The sequence below is a fragment of the Ipomoea nil genome, unplaced genomic scaffold, assembly GCF_001879475.1.
Source record: "Ipomoea nil cultivar Tokyo-kokei standard unplaced genomic scaffold, Asagao_1.1 scaffold1509, whole genome shotgun sequence".
NCBI classification, from domain to species: domain Eukaryota; kingdom Viridiplantae; phylum Streptophyta; class Magnoliopsida; order Solanales; family Convolvulaceae; genus Ipomoea; species Ipomoea nil.
In genome coordinates, this window is record NW_017617937.1 from 2,813,351 (window position 1) to 2,839,648 (window position 26,298).

The following is a 26,298-nucleotide window of genomic DNA, read 5'->3' on the forward strand; positions in this document are numbered from 1 at the left end:
CGTTGCTCAGTTCCACCTTTTCCTGTTTCACGGTTCAGATTCGAGTTTCACTTTCACATGCTGTGGTGGGACCACGTTCATAGGGAGAGCATGTTGTTTTGTCTGGCCGGACGTTACGTTTCGATTCCTCATTGGTTGCTTAGCGGGCCCACGTTCTTCGCCTGTTCCATTTGGGCTTAAAATACATTTTTAAAACTAAAAATTAAAATGGTCCCGGCGGGGCTCGAACCCGCGACCTTCGGCTCATAAGACCAACGCTCTAACCAACTGAGCTACGGGACCATCTGTTATGTAATTGAATTTGTTCATATATAACTTCAAAATTAACACAATGTTTTATTTAGTATGTGAGTACGGAGTAGTAAATTATCGAATTATGTATCTTTTCGTGAGAACTATTACTTAAAATATTCTTATCAAAAATCCAGTTCACAATTTTACAATACTAATAATCAAAGTCTCCCCGTGTTGAAGTGTTTTGTGATTTAATTTGCACCTTATGTGTGCAGAAAAAATCTTTATATTAAAAAGTTAAATTACATTTATACTTATGCAAACCTACATCCTTTACAATATGAAATAAAAATTACTTTTAAAAATTTTTTCAATTCTATTTTTTTTCTCAACCAAGATAGGTACATTTTGAAAAATTAATTTTTTTATTAATTTATTATCTATTTTGAGCATATATTATCAAATTAAAAAACTCATTAAAAAAAAAAGGGAAAACCTAACTCTACTTTAACTCAAAAAATGAATCACACTTAAAATTATGTCTCAAAATAACTATTATAAATAATATTTTTTCCTAATTTTTTTTTACAACATTCTGTACAATATCTTTGTCTTTAATTAAGTTACTTTACTTAAGGATAATAATTAACATCGTAAAATTACTCTTAAAAAGTTAAAAGGTTTATGTTTCGACTTCTAGAGTGTAATCATATAGCTATAAGAATAATAATGTGGCATTGACACCTAAATAGGGAGCAAAAATTTATGTTGTGTGCATGAGAATGCTACTCTTTTGACTAGCAAGTAGCATATATATATACACACATACTTGCATTCACATGAAGACGCCATTTATATAAGGACACTTATTAGTACAAATTCTATATCCATTGGATGCAAATATTGGAGTGAATGTGATTGATTCGGAAATATATCATTAGATTAATGAGATCATAATTAAAAAGGACATAATTAATAATGTACATAAGATTTAATTAGGGGTAGAATTTGATTAGGATATTATACTTGATTTTAGGAATGTATTTATAGTAGAATATGATTTTTCATGTAAAATTATCATTTATTATGCTTGAATTATTTATTTATTCCAAATTTTAATTTAATTAACATTTAAATTTTTAAGTAAATGTTAGTTAAATTATTTTTTTTATTTTTTTTTAAGAACAAATGGAAGGGGAACACTTATAGCTCTGGGTGTTCTCCTTCCATTTGTTCGATTTTTTTTTTATAAAGTAAATATGAACATTTTTTTTTATTAATATACGAGTGCGCACAAACCACTAGAACAATGCACGCACTTGGCACTTAAGACCACACTACAAGCAGACGAGTGCTCATACACTACCAAATCGGTGCAGACACCTGGCACTCAACACCACACGACAACTAGAAGAGTGCATATATACCACCAAATCAGTGCACACATACTGACACCCAGTAACACATAGCAACTAGATCAGTGCACACACACTTAAAACTGAGTCTCATTTCTCTTTCTTGCTGAGATACCTATGTAACATTAAGTTGCATCAAAATAAAAATTTCAAATCTCTGGAGTTGATCAAATTATGGTATCATATACTTACGCTGCATCGCAAATCAAGATACAAATATAAATTATAAAAACAAACGAATAACATAATCATTTTTTTTCAATCTGGATCGTTTAAAATTTAAAATTCTATGATTCGAGACCTATAGATTTTAAGAGATCACAGTCCTTTTCACAAACCAATAATCTTCATATCAGATCAATACAACCAAAAAAAGATAAAAATATACAACATAAAAATCTCACAGAAAGAATGTCTCCAGCAATTACAAAAAATATCCCAACGTAAATTGGAGCTAGTTTTCTGTTAAACGAAAAATTCCAAGTAAAAAAAATTTTAAAAAAATCTAGATAGGCGATGGCAGATCCAATAGGGGAGAATCTTTCAACCGATCACAGTGGAGATGGATCAAACGAAGCCTACCGTTTACGCCTTTACTTGTTAATTACTCATCATAATTTCTTCATGCACAGGAGATCGATCTCTTTCGCAAGAATATTGGCGAAGGCACTAGAGTTTGCTTTCAATAATGGCGGACGAGATCTCTTTCGCTGTAATATTTGCTTGCAGCGCTGCCTGTTTCGTTTCAACATCTGACGCACCTTAAGCATAAGAAATCACGCACAAGAAGGAAAGTCACGCACCTAAAATTTTAAGTTGACGCACTTTAAGTTTCAACACTGACGCACCTTATATACACAAACTGCGCGCCTAAACAACTACACCTGAAAAGGCTACACACACACACACACACATATATATATATATATATATATATATATATATATATATATCAATCCAAATTCACTGTATATTGGAGAAGGATATGTGATGATAATTGATATTACTTATTATTATATATTATTGTTGATGACCATGAGCTGAAATTTTAAAATAGAAAAATAAACTTATGGTTTTATTGCTATTATTAGCATTGTTGAGAGAATGATAATGACGACACAATTTATACTGTTGATAGATGTATGTAGCTTTGTCAGTTCTGGTTGGTTTGGGTATTTTCCAATTATAAGTCAATATATTTTTTTTGTTTTGTTTTGTTTTATTTTTTGAATGCTACTGACTCTGTTACATTGTAGTATCTGTTCAAACATACTTTTTCAACCTAATGAAACACAAAAGTTAATAACATCTCTATTGAGGTTCAATCTCATGACCTCCTATATGAATGAGATCATTACATGCCATCTAAGCACAATGTGCTTGGTAAGTTAATATTTTGTTATTTTGTCCCGATTGTTAAGTTGTTAGTAAGAAACGACCTAAAAAAAGGCTTTCAGTAGCGCCCTTAGAATATCCCGTCTGCTTTTAGCTTTTCTGACTTGAATTTGTGTTTTACTTACTCAAAATTAGAAGATTATAGTGTGTTTATTTTAAGGATTTTTAGTCCTACATTTTAGTTCTTAACTTTTTATTCTTGCAATATATTCTCATAATTAAATAAAAAAAAAAAACATTTGGAGTAACAAAATTATTAAACTTTTACTTATTACATGTATATTTTAATACTGATGAGTAAATACGCATAGAAGACTAATTTGTATAGTCGGTCCGTCAAGAAGTCAGCCAACCGGTCTGTTACGATCATCGACCCGACGGGACTAAATCACTTGTGGTCAGCAGTACCGTTCGTACCGATGGGCCTCGTGACAATAGGTGATGCTCTCGGATCACCCTTGGAATCGCCCCGATAGAAAGTCACCCGGCCGGTCTACCGTAGGGTGACCAGTCGGCCTACAAGATGACGTAGCATGCGGAGCCGAAAACGTAACTTACACGACAAGTTATAGGGTCCAACTTGCACTTGCAGAGCGGCAATGGATAGCTTGCATGTAGGGGGCTCAGCCTCATCGATTAGTCAACCTACGCATAACTGCAGAGCGACCGCCTTACTGAGCCAACGAGAAGATACCACGTCGATCCGCTTGCAGCAGGCGCGTTAAATGCATAGACCGACTTAGACATTATAAATAGGAGGGTCTCCTCATTTCTGATATCTTCATTTTCATTTGATTACAATCACTACTTACTACATTGTAATTTATCACTTACTAGTTGCAATATTACTCAGCCTCGGATTGCTCAGTCGTCGTCCGGTGAACCGACCCCGGTAGACCTATCGACCGACCGATTGACCTACGAGCGCTCTATTCTATTCGTTCACAAACATACGTATTCGTAACTCCGGTTTAATACGTGTAAAAATACAACTTTTTTTAATTTTAATTATCATATTTTTTTTCTAGACTGTACGTGTGGCTCGGACGTCCAAACCTAGCCCGGAGCTCTTCAGATGCACTATTTATAAGGTTTAAACATCCAATTTTATTATAATTATATTAATTAATAGTTGGTGCCCTAAGATGTAAGATTTTAATATATATATTTAACTCTTTTACATTTCATTCCATTAAATAAACATTGAATTTCCAGTGGGATCCACATGTTTCTGATATCTTTAGTGGCAATCGTATTCAGATTACTTTCCCGACAAGAAATTTCGTCCCAACCAACGAGGTTTTAATTTTTTTTATTTTTTATTTTCACGTCAACTTGACTACTTGAGGAGATTGAAAATCTTAGCCACTGTATCGTCAACACTAAACAGCAATACCACTATTTCAGAATAATAATAATCGTAACACACAATTATGTGACGAAATTAATTGAAAATGTATTGCTAAAAATCATTTAATATAGTGGTAAACACCGTAACAATTTAATAATTTAATATAGTGGTAAACAATTTTGGTACAAGATACCAAAATTTCTGTGCAACTAAGATTTATTGTAGCAATTGGACTTAAAACAGATTAATTGATGGATTAAAATAATGAATAGCGGAGAATAAGTCCAGTGAAATTGCAGTGATTTATTGAACTGATAACGATGAAACAGCACCTTAATATAGTGCAAGCTAATTAAGCCCACAAACCACCAAGAATAAGATTGACCCCTATTTATGATCCATATGTTTGTTTATCGGACAACAATTGACGCAAATAGGGATGATACGAAGCGAATACATGTCAATAGATTCGAATTTGTCGTATATTTGATTAAGTCTTATATGAACTTGTTTTAAATTTGTATTTTTATTATAAGTGATTTGTTTGCTTCAATCAAGGCTTGAAATACACTATTTCTCATATAGGGGAGCAACTTAGTATTAGTGGACAATAAGAACCTAAGTAGATTGTGTTAATTTTATTCATATGGTTAGCGATGTTATTATATCATGTTAGGCGATTAGTAAACCATGAAGCATATGAGTGTTATGGTTACTAGAATACTAGATTACTAGGTCATAGTATATATGGTCCATGGGTTTGGAGTACTCCCCTTTGCCTTGAACAATTTTAGTTCTCAAGGCTTTTATATATATATATAGTTAGGTTCTTGTGAGAACAGGTGCTCCCGTGCGGTCTGTACAGCATACACCATTAGTTATGCATAAATGCACCACATAGTATCCGAAAATACACCATTATGTGTGGTGTATTTTTTTTTTTTTGTGGCGTATTTTTTGGCATTTCATTATGGTGTATTCTTGAACATTGTATGGTGTATTTATACATACCTAATGGTGTATGTCGCACTGGCCCCACGGGAAGACATATTCTCACAAGAACTAATATATATATATATATATATATATATATATATATATATATATATATATATATATATATATGAGTTAATTTCAAAAATGATTAATTGATTATTGATATTTATTAATTTTTATCATTCACTTTCAATAGAATCATAAATGGTCTATTGAATATTGACTTTTACCAATTTTTATCATCGACTTTTAATTTGATCATAAATGATCACTTGATTATTGATTTTAATTAATTTGTTTTAAATTAAATTTGGTCATTCAGTTAAATATCCGATCCATTTCGTAAACATTAAATTCAATGACAATAGTCAAGGGATCATTATTAAAATTAATGACCGAGTCCAATCCCAGATGAGATGTGGGCGTAGGTCGGACCAAGTCTAATTTCGGGAGGGGGATTAATAGGCATGGAGGCTAAACACCGAGTTAGGCCGGTCTTGGTGTTTAAAGATTGCGGCTTGTTCGGCATTGGCCGGGTTGGCTGAGTTCAGCTCTTGCTCGATTTGAGACGTGGCGCGGTGGCTTACCATGGAGGGATGTGGTTAAATGCTTAATTAATGCCCACCTACTTATCACAAGTTGGTTTTAAATAGGATATGACAACCAGATGACCAAAGAACTCGAATTTACAATCACTATTCGAAGGTAGACTTGGGGTGAAACTTGCTTTGTAACTCTAGATAGCCGACAAAGGATCATAAGTAAATCAACTTAGATTATCCATAATAGATTGGCTCAAAGAAAGGTCAATAGGGGACAACCTTAGTTAAGTTGGTAAAGCTGTGGTTTCAAATTTGACTCAGTGAAAGAAACCTCTTGGCTTTCTTGGTATGATGAGCCGATCCCAGTCAGTTATAAATGAGCAATCTAGGTTGATTTACCTTTTTGTGATCTTTTGTCAGATAAGGTCACAAGACAAGTTTACTTAATGCATACTCTTAGGTAGTAACTACGGCCGGTTTCTTTCAACGCCTAATTAAGAAGACCACCGGGCGATCAAATTGTACTTGAAACATTGTAATTATCAAGTGAACTGTACGATCAGCTTCACGAGTTGCTCTTATCACACACCTAAACTCCCCCTATTAAAATCTGGTTGAATCAGATTCTCAATTCTACTCAATCCATTGCCATCTACATTAATTAATCGCACTAACATACATTGATTGAATAACTAATGCCGCAGTTAAAATACTATAAATACAGATTAGATTATAGTGTGATTAAGAACAGTAACTATGTATAGTATATCACTATTGACAGAATATTTAAAGGTATGAGCAGGTAGGCAAAGCTCAACAAACCCTCTAACCAAGCCCAGAAAGGTTACATAAACATATTCAAAAAGCAAAGAAAAAAAGGAGGAAAAGAAAAAGAGAAAGAAAAGTCTCTCTCTCTTTCTCTCTCATTGTATTTTCAATTCCTTTTAGCAAGCTGATATATGAAACCGCCAAACACAACACAACATCTCAAAGTGGCTTTCTCTCTTTCTTTCTTGCTTTAGGACCATCAGTTGTTGGAAGACTCTTTGCTTTCTGGTAGCTTTTTTTTTCCTCTCTCCACTTTTCTCTTTGCTCAAATGGATTCTTCTCAGTGGCCACAGGTAAAGAAATTCAAACCATGTTTCCTCTCTATCTTTTCTCTTCTCTATGCATGCACAGTACTATATATGATGCACCATATCTTTCTAGGGTTTAGAGAGAGAGAAAGCAAGATAAAGATGGATTTGTCAATCTTTTGCTTTGGGTTTTCAAGTTTATCTTCTTTTCTATCTTAATTACAGATTTTAAAGGTGACTTTACATACAGACATACAGATATAATCTATCTATCTATCTATCTATCAGTCAGCCCCCACTAGCTAGCAACAAATCTTTGAAATTCTCCATATCCATCATCTTTGCATGCATATGTCCTTTAGCTTAGCTTGCTCATGTTCTATTTTCTTGAAACCACTGCACTTTACCTCTCTCTCTCTCTCTCTTTCCCCAACTCCAATAAAGCTTCTTCTTTTTTTTTTCTTCCCCAAAAAAGTTAATGTTTTTTTGTTTCTATCCTTCTTCCTCCTTCAATATATTCAGTTAAAGTGTACATACATAAACTGATAAAAGCATATATGTCACTTTAAATTTGTTTTCTTTCTTTCTTTCTTTCTTTCACCTGTTTGTTTAATTTGTTTGTTTGTTCTTTTCTTGATTTTCCATCTTCTTCTGAGTTCTGAAGTTGATTTTGTAATTTTATGATGATGATGGGGCAAAATTATTATGAATCTACAGGGCATAGGTGTAGTGAAGGGTGGTGTTGTGGAGGCTCCAAAGAAGCCAAGGCCGGAAAAGGAAAAAGCTTTGAATTGTCCGAGGTGCAGTTCCACCAACACAAAGTTCTGTTACTACAACAATTATAGCCTGTCCCAGCCGAGGTACTTTTGTAAGACATGTCGAAGGTACTGGACAGAAGGGGGTTCTTTGAGGAATGTTCCAGTGGGGGGAGGGTCAAGAAAGAACAGAAGATCATCCATTATTTCTTCTTCTTCTTCTTCATCTTCCAAGAAACTCCCAGATCTTGCTGTGACGCCCTCCCCGAGCTTTCCCTGTCAGCAAAACCCTAAAGGGCATGATCTCAACCTGGCTTACCCGCCGCCCATGACTGCCAACAATTTCAGTGGCGGCGCCGGCGGTGGTATTTCTGAGATTCTTAATCTGAACCCCAACTCCGCCGCCGCCATGGAGATCCTCAAGAATGGGTTCATGGGCATGCCGGCGGTGCACCCAGATCATCATCATTCCAACGCCGCCGCCGCCATGTTCTTGGCGCCCAATCTTCATGACGCCAAACCCAACGGCGGCTTCAACTTCTCCTTGGATGGGTTCTGCAATGGGTATGGGAATCTCCCGCAACAACAACCTGCGGGGACAGCTAGGATGTTCTTCCCTAATCTTGACGACTTGAAACCCATGCCCACTGATCATCAGTTTGAGCAGCAGAATAGAGGGGAAGGGGATGATAACGATGCCAGTGGGTATTGGAATGGAATGCTTGGGGGAGGAGGAGCAGGAGGAGGAGGAGGAACATCATGGTAAATAATACTAGTACAAGGCAAATGTCATGGTCTTACGTTGGTGTGATGCTTTTGTGAAATTTCTTGTTTTTTATTTTTATTTTTTATTACTAGCTAATTTTACCTGGATCAAAAGTTGGTTTTCGAGTGTGATCGGATTGGGAAGAAGTAATTAACAGATTTAGGATTGTATGTGTTTTCTCTCCATCATATATTTTACCCTATCCATTATTTGTTATTAATTATTACAACATATATGATCTTATTCATTAGCTTATTAGCATATATATTTTTTATTCCATGCATACATAAGAATGAAGATTGAACATGATGTCTTTAGCATTATATTTCATCTATTATGCATGATATGATGGTGCATGTAAATTCTCTGATCTTTTAATTTTCACTTTTACTATAATATATGTTTGCCCACAGATGAAGAATCTGCATGCGGTGCAGAATTTGTCAATGAAGCCATATAATTTGCATCAACAAGTACTATGATTATATAGTATCCTAGCTAATCTCTCTTTGGATTCTTAATTGGATGGTGCATATATATCATCATATCCCTAGTACTATCGTAGGGTAACCCCATCCGAGTTAGTCAGACAGTTAACTTAATTGATAATTGTGAGGTCTCGGGTTCGCCTCCTAGTCTAGCCTTCTCAATTTGAGCAGCAATGGAAGCTGACCAATTTAGGCTGGTTTACCATTTATCATTTGAGTTAGTTAGAGAGTTGGTAATGAGCGTCTGGGTTCGACCCTCAGTCTAGCCTTCTCGGTTTGAGTCAGTTAGCTATGATACTGACCAACTTAATTAGGCTGGTTTACCCTAGTAGAGACTAGGTATGTGCATGTCATGCATGATACATACACACACTTTTACCCCACATGCTTTGACATCACTTTAAAGCCCTTTAATTTGTTAAAAGGAGCGGTGTGCATGCATCATTCAGATCAGATCATGCACAAAGCATGCAGTATTATAACAAAGATTAGATTTTGGAATAGTACAAATTAAAGTGATATGGGTGCATATATGCTTTAATTTGCCAGCCAGAGACCAAGATTCTTTGTGAGATTATTAGAGTTAGATCAGATCATGGGATGATGTTGATGAATAGGTTTTAGGGATCTGAGCATTTGATGATACTGGTAGCTAGGCATCATCATCATTTTAAATTTAAACTCTCTCTTCTCTCTCTCTATCTCTCTGGAAAGCTAGTGCATGTAGTGATGATGGAAGAATATATGTAGCCATATTCAATTCTTCTTATTATGCACCATGGCTAGTTTGAGTGCAGTGCATTATTTAGTTTTGAATTGGACCTACAATCATTCTTCTTGAGATTTGTGCTTCAAAATAATTATTATATCTACTCTCTCTCCTACTTAATCAGCTTCTTCCACTATATATAGTGCCTACCTAGTTTTGAATGCTTTATTTATTGCCATAGATAAAGTTCAGTGGAATGGAGGACCCTTAGCTTAGCTTTTCTTGCCACATTTTACCCATTTTCTCCTGCAAATTAAATTTTATTTTCTTCTCTCTTATATATATATATATATGCAGTGTTTACTCTTTGCCCGCATTTGCATGTTCAGGTTGTCATGAAAAAACATCAAGAAAAGTTTACAATGTTGTACTATGCCATTAAGTTTTGTCTTGTAATTAAAAATATTATTATTATTTTTTAATTTTTTATTAATGTTGATGTGATCTACTTTTCCCTACCTGGTTAATAATTGTATCTTTACGTACCAAAAAGAAAATAATTGTATCTTCCACTTGTGTATCATGTTTGGACAGCCCATCAGAACAAAAATGTCATCCATCTCCTATATATAATCCCACAAATAGATTCTTGCTTTTTCAAGTAGTAAATGTTTATGCATCTTTAAGAAGCTAGCTAGCTGGCAACCTGGATTATAGGCTTCCTTGCCTTATTGCATCTTTTAGTATTTGACTAGTGGCTTGCACACATGGCGCCACACCCACATTTCTATAATTAGGGTTTGTGTTGCATGCCCAACATACCATCCAGCTCCATATTAGATAATAGAAAAGTTTCGATTAATATTAGCACCTTTTTTGGTATAAGATACAACCACATATATGCTATTTAAGTTGTATCGGGATTTTCATTTAGACGTATCGAGAACGGTTAATACTTGTCTTTACAATACCTGGTATAATCATTTGGTTTTTCAGTTTACGTCAAATTAATCTTAATAACTATTGGAGGAAGTAAATCATGAGTTGCCCTGTCAGTCTCCAAGTATCCACCATTTGCATGTACGCTCTATGTACCAGAGGTCTTCATCTCCTTCAAAAAGCTATTCCTAGCAACTTTTTCAATTAGCTCTTTGAGAAAAAAAATTATACCAAACAGCTATCAACTAACAGCTAACTTACCAAACACTTTTTTACAACAGTTAATGTTATTAGCTAGTTATACCCTCTAATTAACACAATCAGCTGTTAGCAATTTACCAAACAGGGCCTATATTATTCCACTTTCACGTGTTGTAACACCAATCTACCAAGTATGATCTTACCAGTCTGCAACTACTGTGGATGGAGAAGTGAAGACATAGTAGAATTGACATAATTGCAGGGTGTATTATTTATCGCGTGCGCAGGTCCATAGTGGAGACAATGTGAAGGCACGAGAATAAGATAATGATGGAGCAGAAATCAACAAGGCTGCAAAACACCATTGACCTGCATAATTCTGCTTCTATAATAAGAATATCTTTCCTTTTTTTTTTCTCTGGAAATGAAGGAGTGGTCCCAGGATAAAGCAGATGAGATTCTTGGTCTACTTTTACTAGGAAAATAATTTACAATCACATTCCCTGTTTCTTTTTTATTCTAAGAGGAACAAACCAGGTAATAGAGGGGAGTTTCTGTAATTCTGTCTGTAGCTTTTGGACAGCTAGGAGAGGCAGCCATTTATGCTGAAGTGAAATTCATTCAGTATAGATCGATTGATTCAAGCACCCGGCGAGCTTGAATGTGCAGAGCTGTTAACCGCTGTTCTGGATCAAGGGTTGAGCCGAACTGGCTTGCTGCCCATATCAATGATGCGGATTTTTCGCCTAGGAACCTCCTTACGTCTTCGTGTATTGTTGCCATGGGTAACTTATCCCTCCCATTCACATGCCCTATGAGAAGCAACAGAAACTCTCCGCATTTCAACCTGCTCCAACAAAACTAGTCTGAAAACCATTGCAGCAAACATGCTCAATAAAACTGGCAGTCGGTAGAGGAGACTGCAATCTAAGCATACCTTAGGTTTTCGTCTACTTGTTTGTCTCGTATTAGTAAAGCAACTTCCTCTATGCCATTGCAAGCCTCAAAATCCTGTTACATCATCAGTCAATACAGATCATTCTATCATCTTTTTGTTCTAACTGCTATGTACCATACAACCCAATATTCAAATGTCAAAAAATCTATCACACTTTAATGGCATCCTCTTTCAAAAAATGTTGTTGCAACTGAAATATGCAGTCAGGGGATATGTATGTAACAGAGAAATTTTAGAACTGAAATATGCAGTCAACTGAAAAACAAATTTGGGAAGGCCAAAAAGTAATTTTGATACACTAGTACATATGTATGTAACAGAGAAAAGTTAGGGGAGGCAAAGGGCCCTGAATCTAAACCCTGTATGCAGTATTTTATAGAAAAAAGCAGAATTGCATACCATTTGATTGGTTGATGAATCCAGCAGTATTGAAATCAATGCATCTAAGCATGCACCTTGCTCAAGTACCCCTCGATTTGATAGTATGTTCATTAATACCTGTTTAATACCCATCAAGTAAAGCATAGCATCACAATAAATACCTAGCACCAATATCAATTGTCAAATTCTTAAATATGGAATGTCCAGGCAAACCCGTTTTTGGTTGTACAAGCATGAAGTCCAAGAAAATTCTTCTACATTATTTACATACCGGAATGGCCTTGTATTGATGTGCCAAAATGGTGCTCTCCTGATGAAGCAGACAGCAGCCCTCCAAAACTCTAAGTGCAAGGGCAACTTCAGCATCAGTAGAAGGACTGGTTATTTCCATGGGTTCAACAGTGAATATATGGTCAAGACTATCTACATTCTGATCCTCATGTTCTCTCAGTGAATGTTTAAACAGCACCGGAACCACTGCCAAGTGTAAATCAATGTGTCAATAGCCAAGCCAAATTTCTAACTAAATCAACTCTATCAATCGTTCTATCATTAATTGTTTGATACCCAATTGAAACAGCCACTTCTAAAGATCATTAGCAGTTATATACAATATCTCTGGATGGGATAAATGGAATTGGATTACGAGGTGGAAGGATATGTAAGGCAGAGTGGATTTCGCAATTAAGAGAAATTTGCAGAAACATCAACAACTACTATATTCTTGAAGTGTTTTCCAGATGGCATTGTGTGCTTGTTAGATGACGTTTGAGACTTGGAAGAGATTTCTATTGTATCCAAAGAAAAGAGATATCTTTATCAAATTTCACCAAATACTTCATAATGTTAATTATCCATTCCTAAACATGCTTTATATCCAATAGGGATGCAATTAAACCTAATTCTCCACTACTCAGATACCTTTGCCTAATTCTCAACTCCATCATCTCTGTCATTTTCTTATTTGAAGAGAAAAATAAAATATAAATCGACCAAAATGTGCAAAACTCAAACATTTAAACCTTGTTCTGAATCTCCCAGGTCAAAAAAAAAAAAAAAAAAAAGGAGAAAGGAACGACCTTGAAGCTCAGGAATGGATTGGCTGTGGCAGAAGAGGTTGATGGTGGCGTCAGACTCGGCTACAGATCGGAGGAACTTGTGGATGGCGTTCAAGGCGCGGACTCGGAGAAAGGAGAACTCAGCGCGTGCGTCGTTTAGTCCGGTCCGGAGTGCAAGTGTGATCTCCCTGTACAATCTCTGCCTATCTAGCGAGTTAACCAGGTCCGCCACCGGCGATTGCGAATCATTCTGAGTTCCGGCGTTCGCCCCGTCCCTCCAAAACGGTGTCTTTAGATACATCTCTTTCTGTCTCGATTGCTACACACAAGAAACTGGAGATCAACTAAAATGCCCACAAACATGAAAATAACGGAATAAACTCATTTTCTACGGCTCAAATTACTTACGGACCTACGGTTTAAACCAATTTTTAAAATGATTAATTATCACCAGGATTTAGTTTTGAAGTATAATAGGGAAAATCAACGATTTGGTCCCTCAATTGTTAGCGAAATATCAATGTAGTTCCTTAATCGTGAAATTATTGATTTAGTCCCTGAAAATAACTATTTTTAGTTAATTTATCCCCTCCAATCGTAGTCCGTCCAAAATCGGGCGATAGCTCCGATTTGCCATGGGTAATTTTGTCATTTCGCTTCTTTAGTCTTCTTCTTACCAGGGCTAATGTTTTGGTTAAGTGTCGTAACTGAAGTTAACGCAAAATCCACCAAATCCTTCCGGCCGATCCTTCGCGGCGCCATCTCGCTGAATTTCATGGTCTCCTCGTCGATCTTCCAGAGGTTAAACGACGGCGCGGCGCCGGCAGCGGAGGAGTTGCAGAGCCCTGCCAGGATCAGGCGGTCGTTGGATGAAATCAGGAAGCCGGAATGCGTCCCCGGAGGCCAGAGAGTTTGGATGCCGCTCCATTGGCGGGTTTTGAGGTTAAAGGATGAGATGAAACAGGAATCGATCCCTAAGACGAAGAGTTTTTGGTTGAAGAGAGCTACCAGGATCAGGCGGTCGTTGGATGAAATCAGATGAAATTACAAGCAGATCATATTGTAATGCGACTATAACAAAGCACATTTGCACCAGTAGTGTGTTTCCCCTTGTAGTGGTTGGGATCAACCCCACCAAATACGATTTCTCCCCCGTCTTCCTCTTCTGCATTTCGGTTGAGCCAAAATGAGAAGACAGACTCATTAACTATACCTTGATCAACCATGTTGTACCTAGTACATGGGAAGTGTCAGAATAAGTAATTAAATTAAAAAGGATACTAAAATTTAAACCTATGACAATATATAAATCCCATAATGTATTTTTCTAAGGATAAGGTGAATGTAGTTAAATTTTGAAGGAAAACTTTCATACCAAACTGGAACAGCATTTCCAACTGAAATCTCCTGGAAGCCAAGACCCAATATAACATCAAACTTGGCAACCAAAAATGTCAAACTTGGCTCTCTGGTTGCCTCAATAAAGTCCTGCCATACACAAATACCATTAGATTTCAAATGTCAACCCATAACATTGTAGAAACCAAAGCAAAGACCTAAATTCACCTGATGTTTTACGATGAGATCACCAACTTGAACATTATCATTACTGAAGAAGCCAGATATTGCTCCAGGCCCATATTGAATTGCAGCAGCCGTTCCTGATAAACATATCGATCCCTAAGACGAAGAGTTTTTGGTTGAAGAGAGCTGTCAGGATCAGGCGGTCATTGGATGAAATCAGGAAGCCGGAATGCGCCCCGGACGGCCGGAGAGTTTGGACGCCGCACCATTGGCGGGTTTTGGTTAAAGGATGAGATGAAACAGGAATGGATCCTTAAGACGAACAATTTTTGGTTGAAGAAAGCTGAGCATAGGGATTGGGATGAATTCCGCGTGTTGAACTCCGACAGAAATGGCGGACAGAGCTCCCATGAATCTGAGCACGGATTGTAGATTTCAACTGCGAGACAATCCTCGATGTCCACCAGGCTGCCGACGAATTTCACCTCGCCGACGATGATGAACCTCGGAAGCTTCGAACCACCGTCGTTGAACATGCCCACGAGTGGACTAGACCGCAAGAATCTCAGCGCGCGCACCTGCCGCCACGCGCCACGGAGGATCGACTGGAAGGATTTGGTGGATTTTGCTCCAATGCTGCGTTAACTTCAGCTGTGACACTTCAGCTGCGACACTTAACTTCACCGGCCCTGGTAAGAAGAAGACTAAAGAAGCGAAATGACAAAATTACCCATGGCAAATCGGAGCTATCACCGGGTTTTGGACGAACTACGGTCGGAGGGGCTAAATCAACTAAAAACAGTTATTTTCAGGGACTAAATCGATGATTACGCGATTAAGGGACTACATTGATATTTCGTTAACAATTAAGAGACCAAATCGTTAATTTTCCCAAGTATAATATTAATAGTTATATTTTTTAATCCAATTTTTAAAATGATTAATTATCACCATGATTTATTTTTGAAATTTTTAGTGGGTAATCTTTTTAGAGTTTGTTATTATATTTTTTTTAAAAAAACATAACGAGAAAATACTTTTAACTAATTTTCGAGTGCAAAACATTACAAATAAAAGGTGGATGGTCCAGCCGCTCAATTCAATTTGACAAAGAAAGGAATTGTCGGATTAATAAATATGTAATTCAATTCATTGATCGTTTAGCCAAAGAGATAAAAAATATTTGAAAATTAATTAAGCAAATCTTTTATATCAAGTAAAATAAGATCAAAATAAGAATCATAACTAATAGAATTTAATCCTTGAATAACTTGAAATGCATTCTTCTGATCTGGAAAAAGTCATAGAGCTCTGAGATTTCATCTAACTGGGATCCTCCCTGATTATCATAGTTTTTAACCTCCTTTGCCGAACAGGCTCCTTTCCATGACATACACTTTGCAGCCTTGAAGCCTCCAAATTCATGTATGAGAATCCATCCAAATCCCAAATTAAGGTACCTCATCCCCTTGAAGCCAGTTTATCACTTCTTCCGAGTCACTCTGGACTTCAACCTCTCTAATCCCCTTACTCCAAGCCCATTACATGCCTTTTTCAGACTATCTACAAATCTACAAAATATCAAAGTATGATACTCCTAATTCTTACTACAAGACTTTTGGATTAAAAATAACATAAAACGATTAAGGTATAACTTTCTCCCAAGCTTGTGGGTAGAGGTGGCTACAGGCCGGTCCAAAGTTGAACCAGTCCTGAATTGATCCAGAAAAAATGGGTCTGGGCTTCACCAGGCTTGGGCCAGACTTAGCCCAAACTTAAATCTGCGTATTGAGGATCAGTTTAGATCTTATAAAAAAAATAGCCCCGAGCCCAGCTAGAAATCGGCCCAATCTCAAGCAAAATCTAGCATGGACTTTATACATTATATTATAATACACTTTATAATATTTATAAGTTATCAAATAATATTACAAGTCTTATAAAAAAAAAAATTAATAGTACAAGTTCAAATGTAATTAAAGTCTTATAAATTTTTAATTTTGTAGAGAATCATATTAATTTTTTATTTTGAGCTTAATAGTTAAAATATTATTTTAAAACAAAAATATTAACTTTGAAGAATGCGTGTGAGTATATATAAATTAACATTATTATATCAAAAGATTGAATTAGTTTAAGTGGTAAGAACATTCGTTGTTAATCATGATGTCAATGGTTTAAATTTCATTTCATTTCAAACAAAAAAATATATAAATATTTTAGATAAAAAATACAAAAATTCTAGCCATAGCCCGGGACTGGCCCACAAAAGGCCCGAACCTAGACCCAAGACCAGCTCGGCACGGGAACGACGTAGGATATCCTGGGCCAGCCCTAATCAGTGCTAACCTAGGCCCAGGCTAGGTCTGGGCCTAGCTCGAGATCGGTCCATACCCAGGATTTGGCCACTCAATCATTATTCCATTGATCATGATCCACACATTTGTATGAACCATAAATAAAAAAAAATACATTTTTAAAAATATACTAAAAGTACATTACTTGTATACATAAAGTACAATATTATTATTATTTTTGGATATCATAGAGTACATTATTTGAAAGTACATGATTTTATATATATTATCAAATAATGTACATTCAGTACACAAATAATGTATTTTTAATATATTAAAAATGTATATTTCATTCATGATCCACACAGCTATGTGGACCATAGTCCACACAATAATTTGCCTTGGCCACCTCTACTTGTGAAAGTTGCCTATTGACTTTATCAATTTGAGCTAGTCAGCTATGGACAAGTAAGGGTGCCATGGCCCCAAATTGGTTCATACCGCTCAATCTAATTTTTACTCAATTAGATCTGACCTTTTTAATAAAAAGGCCAGGCTTGAACCTATATTAAGGCCTATTTAGGTAAATAGGGGCAAATTATGCTATGGACCTGCGTCCACCATGTGCATGGTGAATACGTTGTACATTTATAATTTCTATACTGTAGATTCATAATTTCTATACCGTTGATTCATAATTTTTAAACTGTAGATTCATAATTTCTATACTGTAGATTTATAAAATATATACTGTAAAAAAATTAAAAAAGAATTTCAGCCACCGGCTGTCCGGCAAGGACAACTGGTGACTAAAATTTTTATTTTATTTTATTTTTTAATAATTGAATAGACAACCTGAAAAAAAAGTCAATCGAAAAAATTTAGCTGGTAAAGAGGCTGATTAGACTTTAATTTAATTCGTGGTAGAAATCGAACACTTGGCAGTAGATGGGGCTATTTGACACTTTTGCCTATATAATATCTATATTATATATTTAAAATGTACTTCCTCCGTCTCATTTTATGTGTATGGTTCGATTAATGAGGCTTATGAAGTTATTTTTAACTCAATTTTTTATAATATTAAGTTAAGTATTAGTATACAAAATTTATATATTTAAAAATTATACTAAAAGTACTATTAAACACACAAAAAAAATTAAATTTAAAAATAAGTAAAAAAAAATAATAAAAAAAAAAACAAATAAGAAAAAGTTGATTTGACCAATGAATAGTAAGTGGAACAGATAAAATGAGACAGAAGGAGTATTAGTCCATGTATAACCTAATATTAAAATTTCAATTTTAATAGCTCATTGTGAATATATAAAATGTATTAGCAAATGTGTATATAATATACTAGTCAATGCTCTAATTTAACTCCTCCGGTTCTAATTCGACTATCTATCGCTCTCATCATTATCCTGTACAGTTTAATACCATAATTTCTCTCATTTGGTTCTAATTTTATTATCTATATCTCATATTACTTCGTACTAGCAGACTGAATCAGTCAAGCCCTACATTTCCGTCGACCGGTGTGCCTCACCATCCAGCTCTAGTCCAGCCGAAGCAGAGAAGAGAGAAGTCCAACTCCGTTGGTGAAGACAAAATAAAAGGCAAGAATTTTATGTTCTATTACTATTTATTACTTTATTAATTATTTATGAATAATTCCTAACAAATGGAATAGTTATTTATTTTCCATGTATTGTTTCATCGTATAAGAGTTATTTGAAGAAAAAAAGGGATTCTATCAAGGCCAATTTTGGCATTGTTCGAGGCGGTCGGGTGCCGCATAGCGCCGATCGGCGTCGATCGGAGCCTAGGCGCTAGGCGGCAACCGGCCGTCTCAAACAATGCCAAAATTGGCCTTTTACGCGACCGGGTGCTTAGGCGCCGCCTAATCGACCGAATATACACTATGCAACATTTTTTAGGGTTTATTCGCTCAAAACGGTGTTGTTTTGAGCGAATAACCCTAATAAAAATCGCGTTACTAATTATCTAATTTCGAAATTGTTTTTTCTCCGCCAAACAAATTCCGCTCGTCCTCCAATCCAACGCCGTCGTTTGTATACAATTTACATTTAATCAATTTAGGATTTATAGTTGTTCTTTAGCAGTGGCGGATCCAGGAAAAAGTGTCAGTGGGGAGAAAACATTATAGTTTGAAAAATAATGAAACACTTAAGAAATATAGTATAAATATTGTTGGATGTAGACGGAAAATGAAACACATTAAAACTTTATAAAAATATTCATAACAAAATATGAAACATAATTGATTTGATAAAATAATTCAAATAAAAAACACATTATAAATTATACATCTCATTATTAATATAATATATAAAGATATGTATATATATATATATATATATATATATATATATATATATATATATATATATATATACACACACACACACACACACACACACATACACACACACACACACACACATATATATATATATAGGGAAGTGATCAGGTGCATTTGTGGCTTCCCGTGCGGTTGTACGGTTGATTAATGTGCGTGAGCTTTGTACTTAATTTGCGTGAGTCTTGTGCTTAATGTCCCTGAGCTTTGTACTTAATGTGCGTGAGTGTGTAATGTTAATGTGCGTGAGTTTTGTACTTAATGTGCCTGAGTCTTCTGTTTAATGTGCCTGAGATTTGTACTTAATGTGCGTGAGTAGTTCAGAATTATGAGCTCAGAAGGAAGCAGAACATAAAATTTTTCACAATCTTTGAAGCTTTCATTAGCAGCTTCGCTCTCATTAGCAGCCCCTCAGTATGCAAAGCAAAACAAGACAAAATTCATTCTTCCACCACTTCGAAAGAAAAACAAGAAAAAAATGCAGCAGTGGAGGCACATAATTTTCACAGCACTGGATGAAGAACACACTCACGCACATTAAGCACACAACTCACGCACCTTAGGCACAAGACTCGCACACCTTAAATACAAAACTCATGCACATTAAGTACAAATCTCAGGCACATTAAACACAATACTCACGCACATTGAGTACAAATCTCACGCACATTAATCAACCGCACAACCGTACGGGAAGCAATCAACCGCACAAGAACCTTTCACTATATATATATATATATATATATATATATATATATATATATAGAGAGAGAGAGAGAGAGAGAGAGAGAGAGAGAGAGAGAGAGAGAGAGAGAGAGAGAGAGTTAATACCTAAAATTGTCCTCGACTATACTGATTTTTCTCAATTTCGTCCTAAACGACTTTGGTGACCTAATATAGTCCCAGAGTGTTTCGCTCAATTTAGTCCTCCGTTTGTTATTCCGTCAAATTGGTGTTAAATAAAGGGACAATTCAATAATATCAATATTGACCTCTCTTTACTTTCAACTTGCGAAATGAGAAATCTCTCTTTCTTACACGAATTACACCCAGAGTTACTCTCAGACCTACGAATCAAATTTTATATTCGCAGTTTTAGAAGTGATTTTGGGAGTAATTCGTAAAAAAAAAGAGGGATTTCGCACTTCACATGTTTATGAATAAAGAGATGCCAATATTAAAATTACTAAATTGTCTATTTATTTAACAACAAATGGACGGAATAACAAATGGGAGACTAAATTGAGCAAAAACACAAAAGTCTGGGACGAAATTGAGTAAAAACACAAACCTCTGGGACTACATTGAGTCACCAAAGTCGTTTAGGACAAAATTGAGAAAAACCACTATAGTCGAAGATGATTTTGGGTATTAACTCTCTCTCTCTCTCTCTCTCTCTCTATATATATATATATATATATATATATATATACACACACACACACACACATAAGCCAAAAGCCATAATGAAACAGACAATTTGGAAAGGGATTAACGAAGCAATAAAAAAAACCCTTAATTGAGAGAGGTAGGGTTCGAACAACAAACATCTCCCTAGTCCAAACATGTCTTTGCCAACTCATCCAACTTAACTATTGTTTGTTTTTATCAGTTTTTAAATATTTATATGTAAACCATGTACTATATATACATGTATACATACAAGGGCTATATATAGGGTGGGGGTGGGGTGAGTGGGAGCAGCTGCCCCCATGCTAAATCCGCCCATGTTCTTTAGGTAATTATGTTAATATTGAATATTTTAGTATTAAGTATTAGTATTTTATTGTATTAACTGTACTATTAAAGTATTAACTATTACATACTTTATAATTATGAACTTTTAAAAAAATGAAGAAAAATTTAAAAATAAAGAGTAATAATAATAATCAATTAAAAATAATAATAAAAAATTGAACGCCTATCTATTTTTTCAACATTGATTGAAGCCTCGATGAATGTTGATGTAACTATATATGAGTTCATTATTTATGTATTGTTATGAACTTATGATGTTGGTTTTGTTGTAATTCTCAACTAGTTATTGTGTTTGTACTTTGTATTGAACTTGTTATGAACTAGTTATGGCATTTTATGAATTCATTAGTGTTAATATATTAGTTAGTATGTTTAGATGATTGTAGGTTCGCATGTAATTCTGGACATTGCGATTTGTGAACTTATTATGTACTTGTGTTAATGCGTTGTAATGTGTAATTGTTTACATATAAAAACTAGTAACCTAGAATTGATTAAACCCAACTATATGAAATTCTTAATGACAGGGTGTTTCATGGAATTAAAATCTCATGTCCCCTCTGGTATTTTAATTCCTGGAATTTTAAGAAGAAAATAAAATAGTGATGAGTCAAAATTACCCCTTCCTTTTTTAACCTAAAATTAATGTCTAACAACAACAATGTACATTTTTAACTTTATACTACTTATTCCCTTTCAAATCCCATGTATACCAAACATTGGAATTGAAATTCCCAGTAATTCTTTCCTGTAAACCAAACACTGGAATTTAAATTCCCACTTTATTCCCAGTAATTCATCTCCCATGGAATTACAATTCCTTTCCCACATAATTCCCTCACTCCAATCAAACTCGCTGTTAATTCTTCAAGATGTTTGAATTATTGAGATTAATCAACTCTATTTGTTTTAGTTTCAATTTTAATTTTAATTTTAATTTTAATTTTTGCAATTTCTATGGTTTTTGAAAGATTTGTGTCTAGGTACTAATTTTAACAAACACTATCAATATAATAAATTATTACACTTGTTAAGATGATTAGCAATTTTTATAAATTGTTGGGTCAATACGTCAATATTCAATAATAATTTGTAGATCGAATCGAAGGTGTGAAATCATGGATTTGTTCATTGATTTCTGCCAAATCTTTGTATGGTAAATTTCTGTCAATGCAGCATTACATTAGAAATATTTTAAAGTGAATCTGAAGGCTAGTAGTACCACTGCCACCCCTTAAGATATTTACCATAATGGCATGCAGGTAGTGAATAAAAGTTCATATTTAGATCCAAATGACAGTAAATGAAAATCTCTCCTTGAAAGGAAATACAACTTACATACTATATTTGATCATGGAAAAATGCCTTAATTGTTAACCTACACAATCAATATAACTGTCACATTCTACTCTATATAAAGAACCAATGAAACCCTCCATTAATCTTTCATCGTAACCTTATATATCCCAACCCAAAGTGAAAGTGAGCATATCCCAAAGAGAGCATGGATGGTGAAAATGATTGGGATCTTGCTGCAGTGGTGAGAGGCTGCAGAAGAAACCTCAATGGCAATTCAAGTAGCCAAGTTGATGAACATTTCAATGGTGGTTTGCCTAGCCAAACCCATGGCTCAATCCCTTTTCTCCCTCAACAAACCCATGATCATGGTAGTGTTTTTCCTAACATGGTGCCTGAAAGGCGCCATTTCGGGCTAGAAGAGGTTATTGATAGGTTTACTAGTGGAAAGATGAGAGAACCAGTCCTAGATCCTCAGGGTACCATCACTCCCCCTACTGGTCTCGACAAGGCTGGTGGCTCGGGGGGTATCTGGAAGAACACCCCAGCCCCTCCTCAAAGTCCCAACCCTTCCCCTACTTTGGAACCTCAACAGCCTCTTTCGAGTCTCCAATCTGGTAGTCCCGAAAAAGATGGTGGCTTGGAGGATGAGATGCTTCCACACGAAGTGGAGGAAGTGAATGAGGTTGAAATGCCGGCTGAGAAGGTTCCCGTGCCAGTTGAGAAGGTTGAAGTGCCGGTTGAGAAGGTGGACGAATGGGATGGATGGGCTTGGAAGAAGTATGGGAAGAAGATGGTGAATGATTCACCACACTCAAAGAGCTATTACAGATGCAATCATGAGGGGAAGAACTGCCCGGCAAAGAAGCACATTCAGCTAAGCCACATGGATGAAAGCAAGTATATCATTACCTACAGAGGTAATCACAATCACCCTCCCCCCGTTCAGAACACTACAACCAAACCTAGGAAGAGGGGCAGGGCTCGGGCTCAGGCTCGGGCTCCTGCTCCTCCTGCCCCCAAAGGGGAATGCTCATCTTCTACTCCTAGTACTAATACAGCTACCTGAAAACCTAAGTGCACACAACACCGATACCATAACAATCTTATCATGTTCCTTATGTTGTTCTCTGAGAAGCACTGTTCTTTAAATGTATTCCCTTGAAATCAAGGGAATCTCTTTCTTTATGTTGTCATGAATAAATAAAAGCTTTGATATATGACTGGAAAATAGCATAGCAGAGGCATAATTTTATTTACATCATAATTCAAAGCACTCTCCTCATCAGGCAAACATAATTATGTTGCAAACATTAATTTCAAACAATTATGTTATGCTGTGTGTTTGCACAAGACCAAATACACAAAAGATCATAGATACAAAGAGGTAAAACATTGGGAATAACATATGAAAGAAATACCGGATCAGATATCAAACATTTTGGAGTCATTCTGTACAGATAGAAGATACAGAAGAATAATAGACACTTACATTGAAGTAAAAATCCGAGAAATCTTTGAAACGGGGCTACCAATTTTCCTTGACAATTTTTGACTTCTCGAGTATGAACTTCCCCTCCTTGTACTTTTGTGTATCTTCATATGCTCGTTCATACTTCCAACCTAACAACTCATGACAATCACCACAAAATACATCAGCAACTGTATGAAGACCAGTCATGAGATGTCTGTCCTCTTTGGCGCCCACAATAACATTCATCACATGAGAGAATAGAAAGGCTCGGCCATTCCTTCCCTGAAAAACAGAAAATTCATTTTGTTTCAAGAATACAAGAAATCAAAACCAGTCCAAACTGACAAGGATGTGATGCCTGGTGAATTCAATCCTTCAACCCGAAGATGATAGTTTTGTCTAGACTAACTACAACATAACAACAAAGTCTGAATTCTTTTCTTTTTGTCCATATTTTCTATTTCTTTTTGGTTTTCTTCAGCCTGGGAAATAATGACTATTACTCACTTTAATAACAAGGCCAACAGTGATTCAAGAAAATGAAATTCATCTTATAAAACCCACAAGAGAACTCAGCAATGTCTACGCAAATCAGAGCTTTGGACCATTATCCTCATTAATCAATATAGTTACTTCAGATGTAATACACTAGTCTTTCAGAGTAAAATCTTTCTGCATTACAGTTTGATCAGGTGAAGATAACAGGTGGATGAGCTTCCATTTCATAGAAATCACCATAGAGAAACTTCTAACATAACCTATTATGCAGACCTTACTACCAATTAGTCAAAAACCAAAGAAGTTCTGAAATTTTCACAACAAATTTGAGTAAGCAAAGCATGAACAATGACAAAAAACCCTTCACCTGAAAGGCCTTGGAGATTATGTCATCATGAACAGAAACATGATTTTTACACTTATAGCAACAGTACAAACGAGGCCCAACCATTTCATCCATTGGAAGAGAACTCCAAGACATGAACACCTCACTCACTACACAAGTCAAATGAATCAAATTTCAGTATAAATTACAAGAAACAAACATAAAGATTGAAACTTTGACAACAATAATAACAATACGGAGTAATGATCAAGCGACAATACCGATGAAAGCTCAATGGAGAAAGTGAAGATACCCAGAATCCTTTAGCTTGGAAGAAACTGGCGATGACCCAGAACACAGAAATGATGGGTGGATGGAGCTAGCTAGCGTGAAGATGACACCAAACCGGCGTTTGATGTTGGGTTTGAGTGTCCAATCAAGAAAGTTGGTGTAAAAAACAAAGAGTGTTGATTGAAAAGGACGTGGTTGTTTTTTAAGATAGTGAAACCAAAAAGAAAACGAAAACGAGAAATTAAGGTAGAGGAGTAAAGGAGAATAGTGGCGTAGGTGAGGAGAATCTGAGCTGTAAAAACACTAGAATTAGCAGAAGATTAGGAAAACACTTTATTCTTTGCTTGGAGTCAACCAAAAAAGATTGTTAATTTAGTAAATTTTATACTAATTTGTTGTTCAGTGTTGGTTTTGTTCTGAAACTAACTGCTCACTTTGCACGGATTCGCAATTGCCATTATTGAATGCTTCTTTACTTCTTCCACTTTCTGCCGACAGAAAGGCCTGGAGACGGACAGATAAAACTAACTCCGTTGGGTTTGAACCGTTCGCCCGGATCCTGTTTCTGGGCCTAGCCCATTTTAACGGACATTGTCCCGTTCAAATTTATTTCAAGTTATGTTTTCTAAAACAATAAGGAAACACGCAATCACACTATTAGATGGGGTATAGTAGATAAATCTTGTTTTGTGACTTTAACTAATAAATTATCATAAGGAAATAAACCTATCTAACTAATCTAGGTTTGTTCATAACAAATCAACTCAAACAAAAAAGGTCAATAGGTTCCTTAACTAAAGGAAGTAAATTATCATATCTAACTAGTTTAGGTTTGTCCATAGCTGTTCGGTTCAATGAATAAGGCCAATAGGTCACTCCCTTTAGGAGTAGAACTTGGAACTTCAATGGTTACTAAACCAACTTGACTCATTTGGTTGTGATTGCCTTTGAATTTTAATTATACAAGCTTTAGCTAGTCAATTGGCAATCCCACCTAGGATCAAACTTCAAATCTTATAATTATCAAATTAATTAATTACCTAAGAAACTCAACCCAGCCAACCATATCTATCAGTGTTAAATTGCCTAAGAAACTCAACCAAGCCAACCATATATATCAGTGTTATTAATGGACTTCATTTTTACCATCATTATAAAATTCTTGATTTAGACATTTTTTTTAGATTC

At 35.5% G+C, this 26,298-nt stretch overlaps 4 protein-coding genes, 1 long non-coding RNA gene and 1 other non-coding gene across 7 annotated transcripts; 2 read left to right on the forward strand and 4 right to left on the reverse strand.

Moving 5' to 3' along the window:
- Positions 1-208: 208 nt before the first annotated feature.
- On the reverse strand, positions 209-282 carry TRNAI-UAU. Its single transcript has one exon. It is a non-coding gene; the product is annotated as a tRNA-Ile (tRNA).
- Positions 283-6,828: 6,546 nt separating this feature from the next.
- Positions 6,829-8,773, forward strand: LOC109189262 (dof zinc finger protein DOF1.8-like). The gene is made up of 2 exons (XM_019340075.1): positions 6,829-7,054; positions 7,727-8,773. Exons 1-2 carry the CDS (start codon positions 7,031-7,033, stop codon positions 8,528-8,530), a joined length of 828 nt encoding a protein of 275 aa, XP_019195620.1. The 5' UTR covers positions 6,829-7,030; the 3' UTR covers positions 8,531-8,773.
- Positions 8,774-9,405: 632 nt separating this feature from the next.
- Positions 9,406-25,090, reverse strand: LOC109189221. Its single transcript, XR_002055566.1, has 3 exons — positions 24,994-25,090; positions 20,100-20,105; positions 9,406-9,416 (listed from the first exon to the last, which is right to left on the reverse strand). It is a non-coding gene; the product is annotated as an uncharacterized LOC109189221 (long non-coding RNA).
- LOC109189218 lies at positions 11,254-13,653 on the reverse strand. The gene is made up of 5 exons (XM_019340023.1): positions 13,286-13,653; positions 12,478-12,683; positions 12,225-12,323; positions 11,805-11,878; positions 11,254-11,714 (listed from the first exon to the last, which is right to left on the reverse strand). Exons 1-5 carry the CDS (start codon positions 13,563-13,565, stop codon positions 11,489-11,491), a joined length of 885 nt encoding a protein of 294 aa, XP_019195568.1. The 5' UTR covers positions 13,566-13,653; the 3' UTR covers positions 11,254-11,488.
- LOC109189219 (probable WRKY transcription factor 69) lies at positions 22,851-23,712 on the forward strand. The gene is made up of 2 exons (XM_019340024.1): positions 22,851-23,100; positions 23,137-23,712. The coding sequence occupies exons 1-2, from the start codon at positions 22,911-22,913 to the stop codon at positions 23,589-23,591; spliced, it is 645 nt and encodes a 214-aa protein (XP_019195569.1). The 5' UTR covers positions 22,851-22,910; the 3' UTR covers positions 23,592-23,712.
- Positions 23,903-25,519, reverse strand: LOC109189220 (protein yippee-like At4g27745). Of its 2 annotated transcripts, none has more exons than XM_019340026.1 (3): positions 25,133-25,519; positions 24,862-24,989; positions 23,903-24,278 (listed from the first exon to the last, which is right to left on the reverse strand). In XM_019340026.1, exons 2-3 carry the CDS (start codon positions 24,973-24,975, stop codon positions 24,051-24,053), a joined length of 342 nt encoding a protein of 113 aa, XP_019195571.1. In that variant the 5' UTR covers positions 24,976-24,989; positions 25,133-25,519; the 3' UTR covers positions 23,903-24,050. The 2 variants fall into 2 exon arrangements, with proteins under 2 accessions (XP_019195571.1, XP_019195570.1); XM_019340025.1 differs by having other exon boundaries at positions 25,101-25,516.
- Positions 25,520-26,298: the final 779 nt, after the last annotated feature.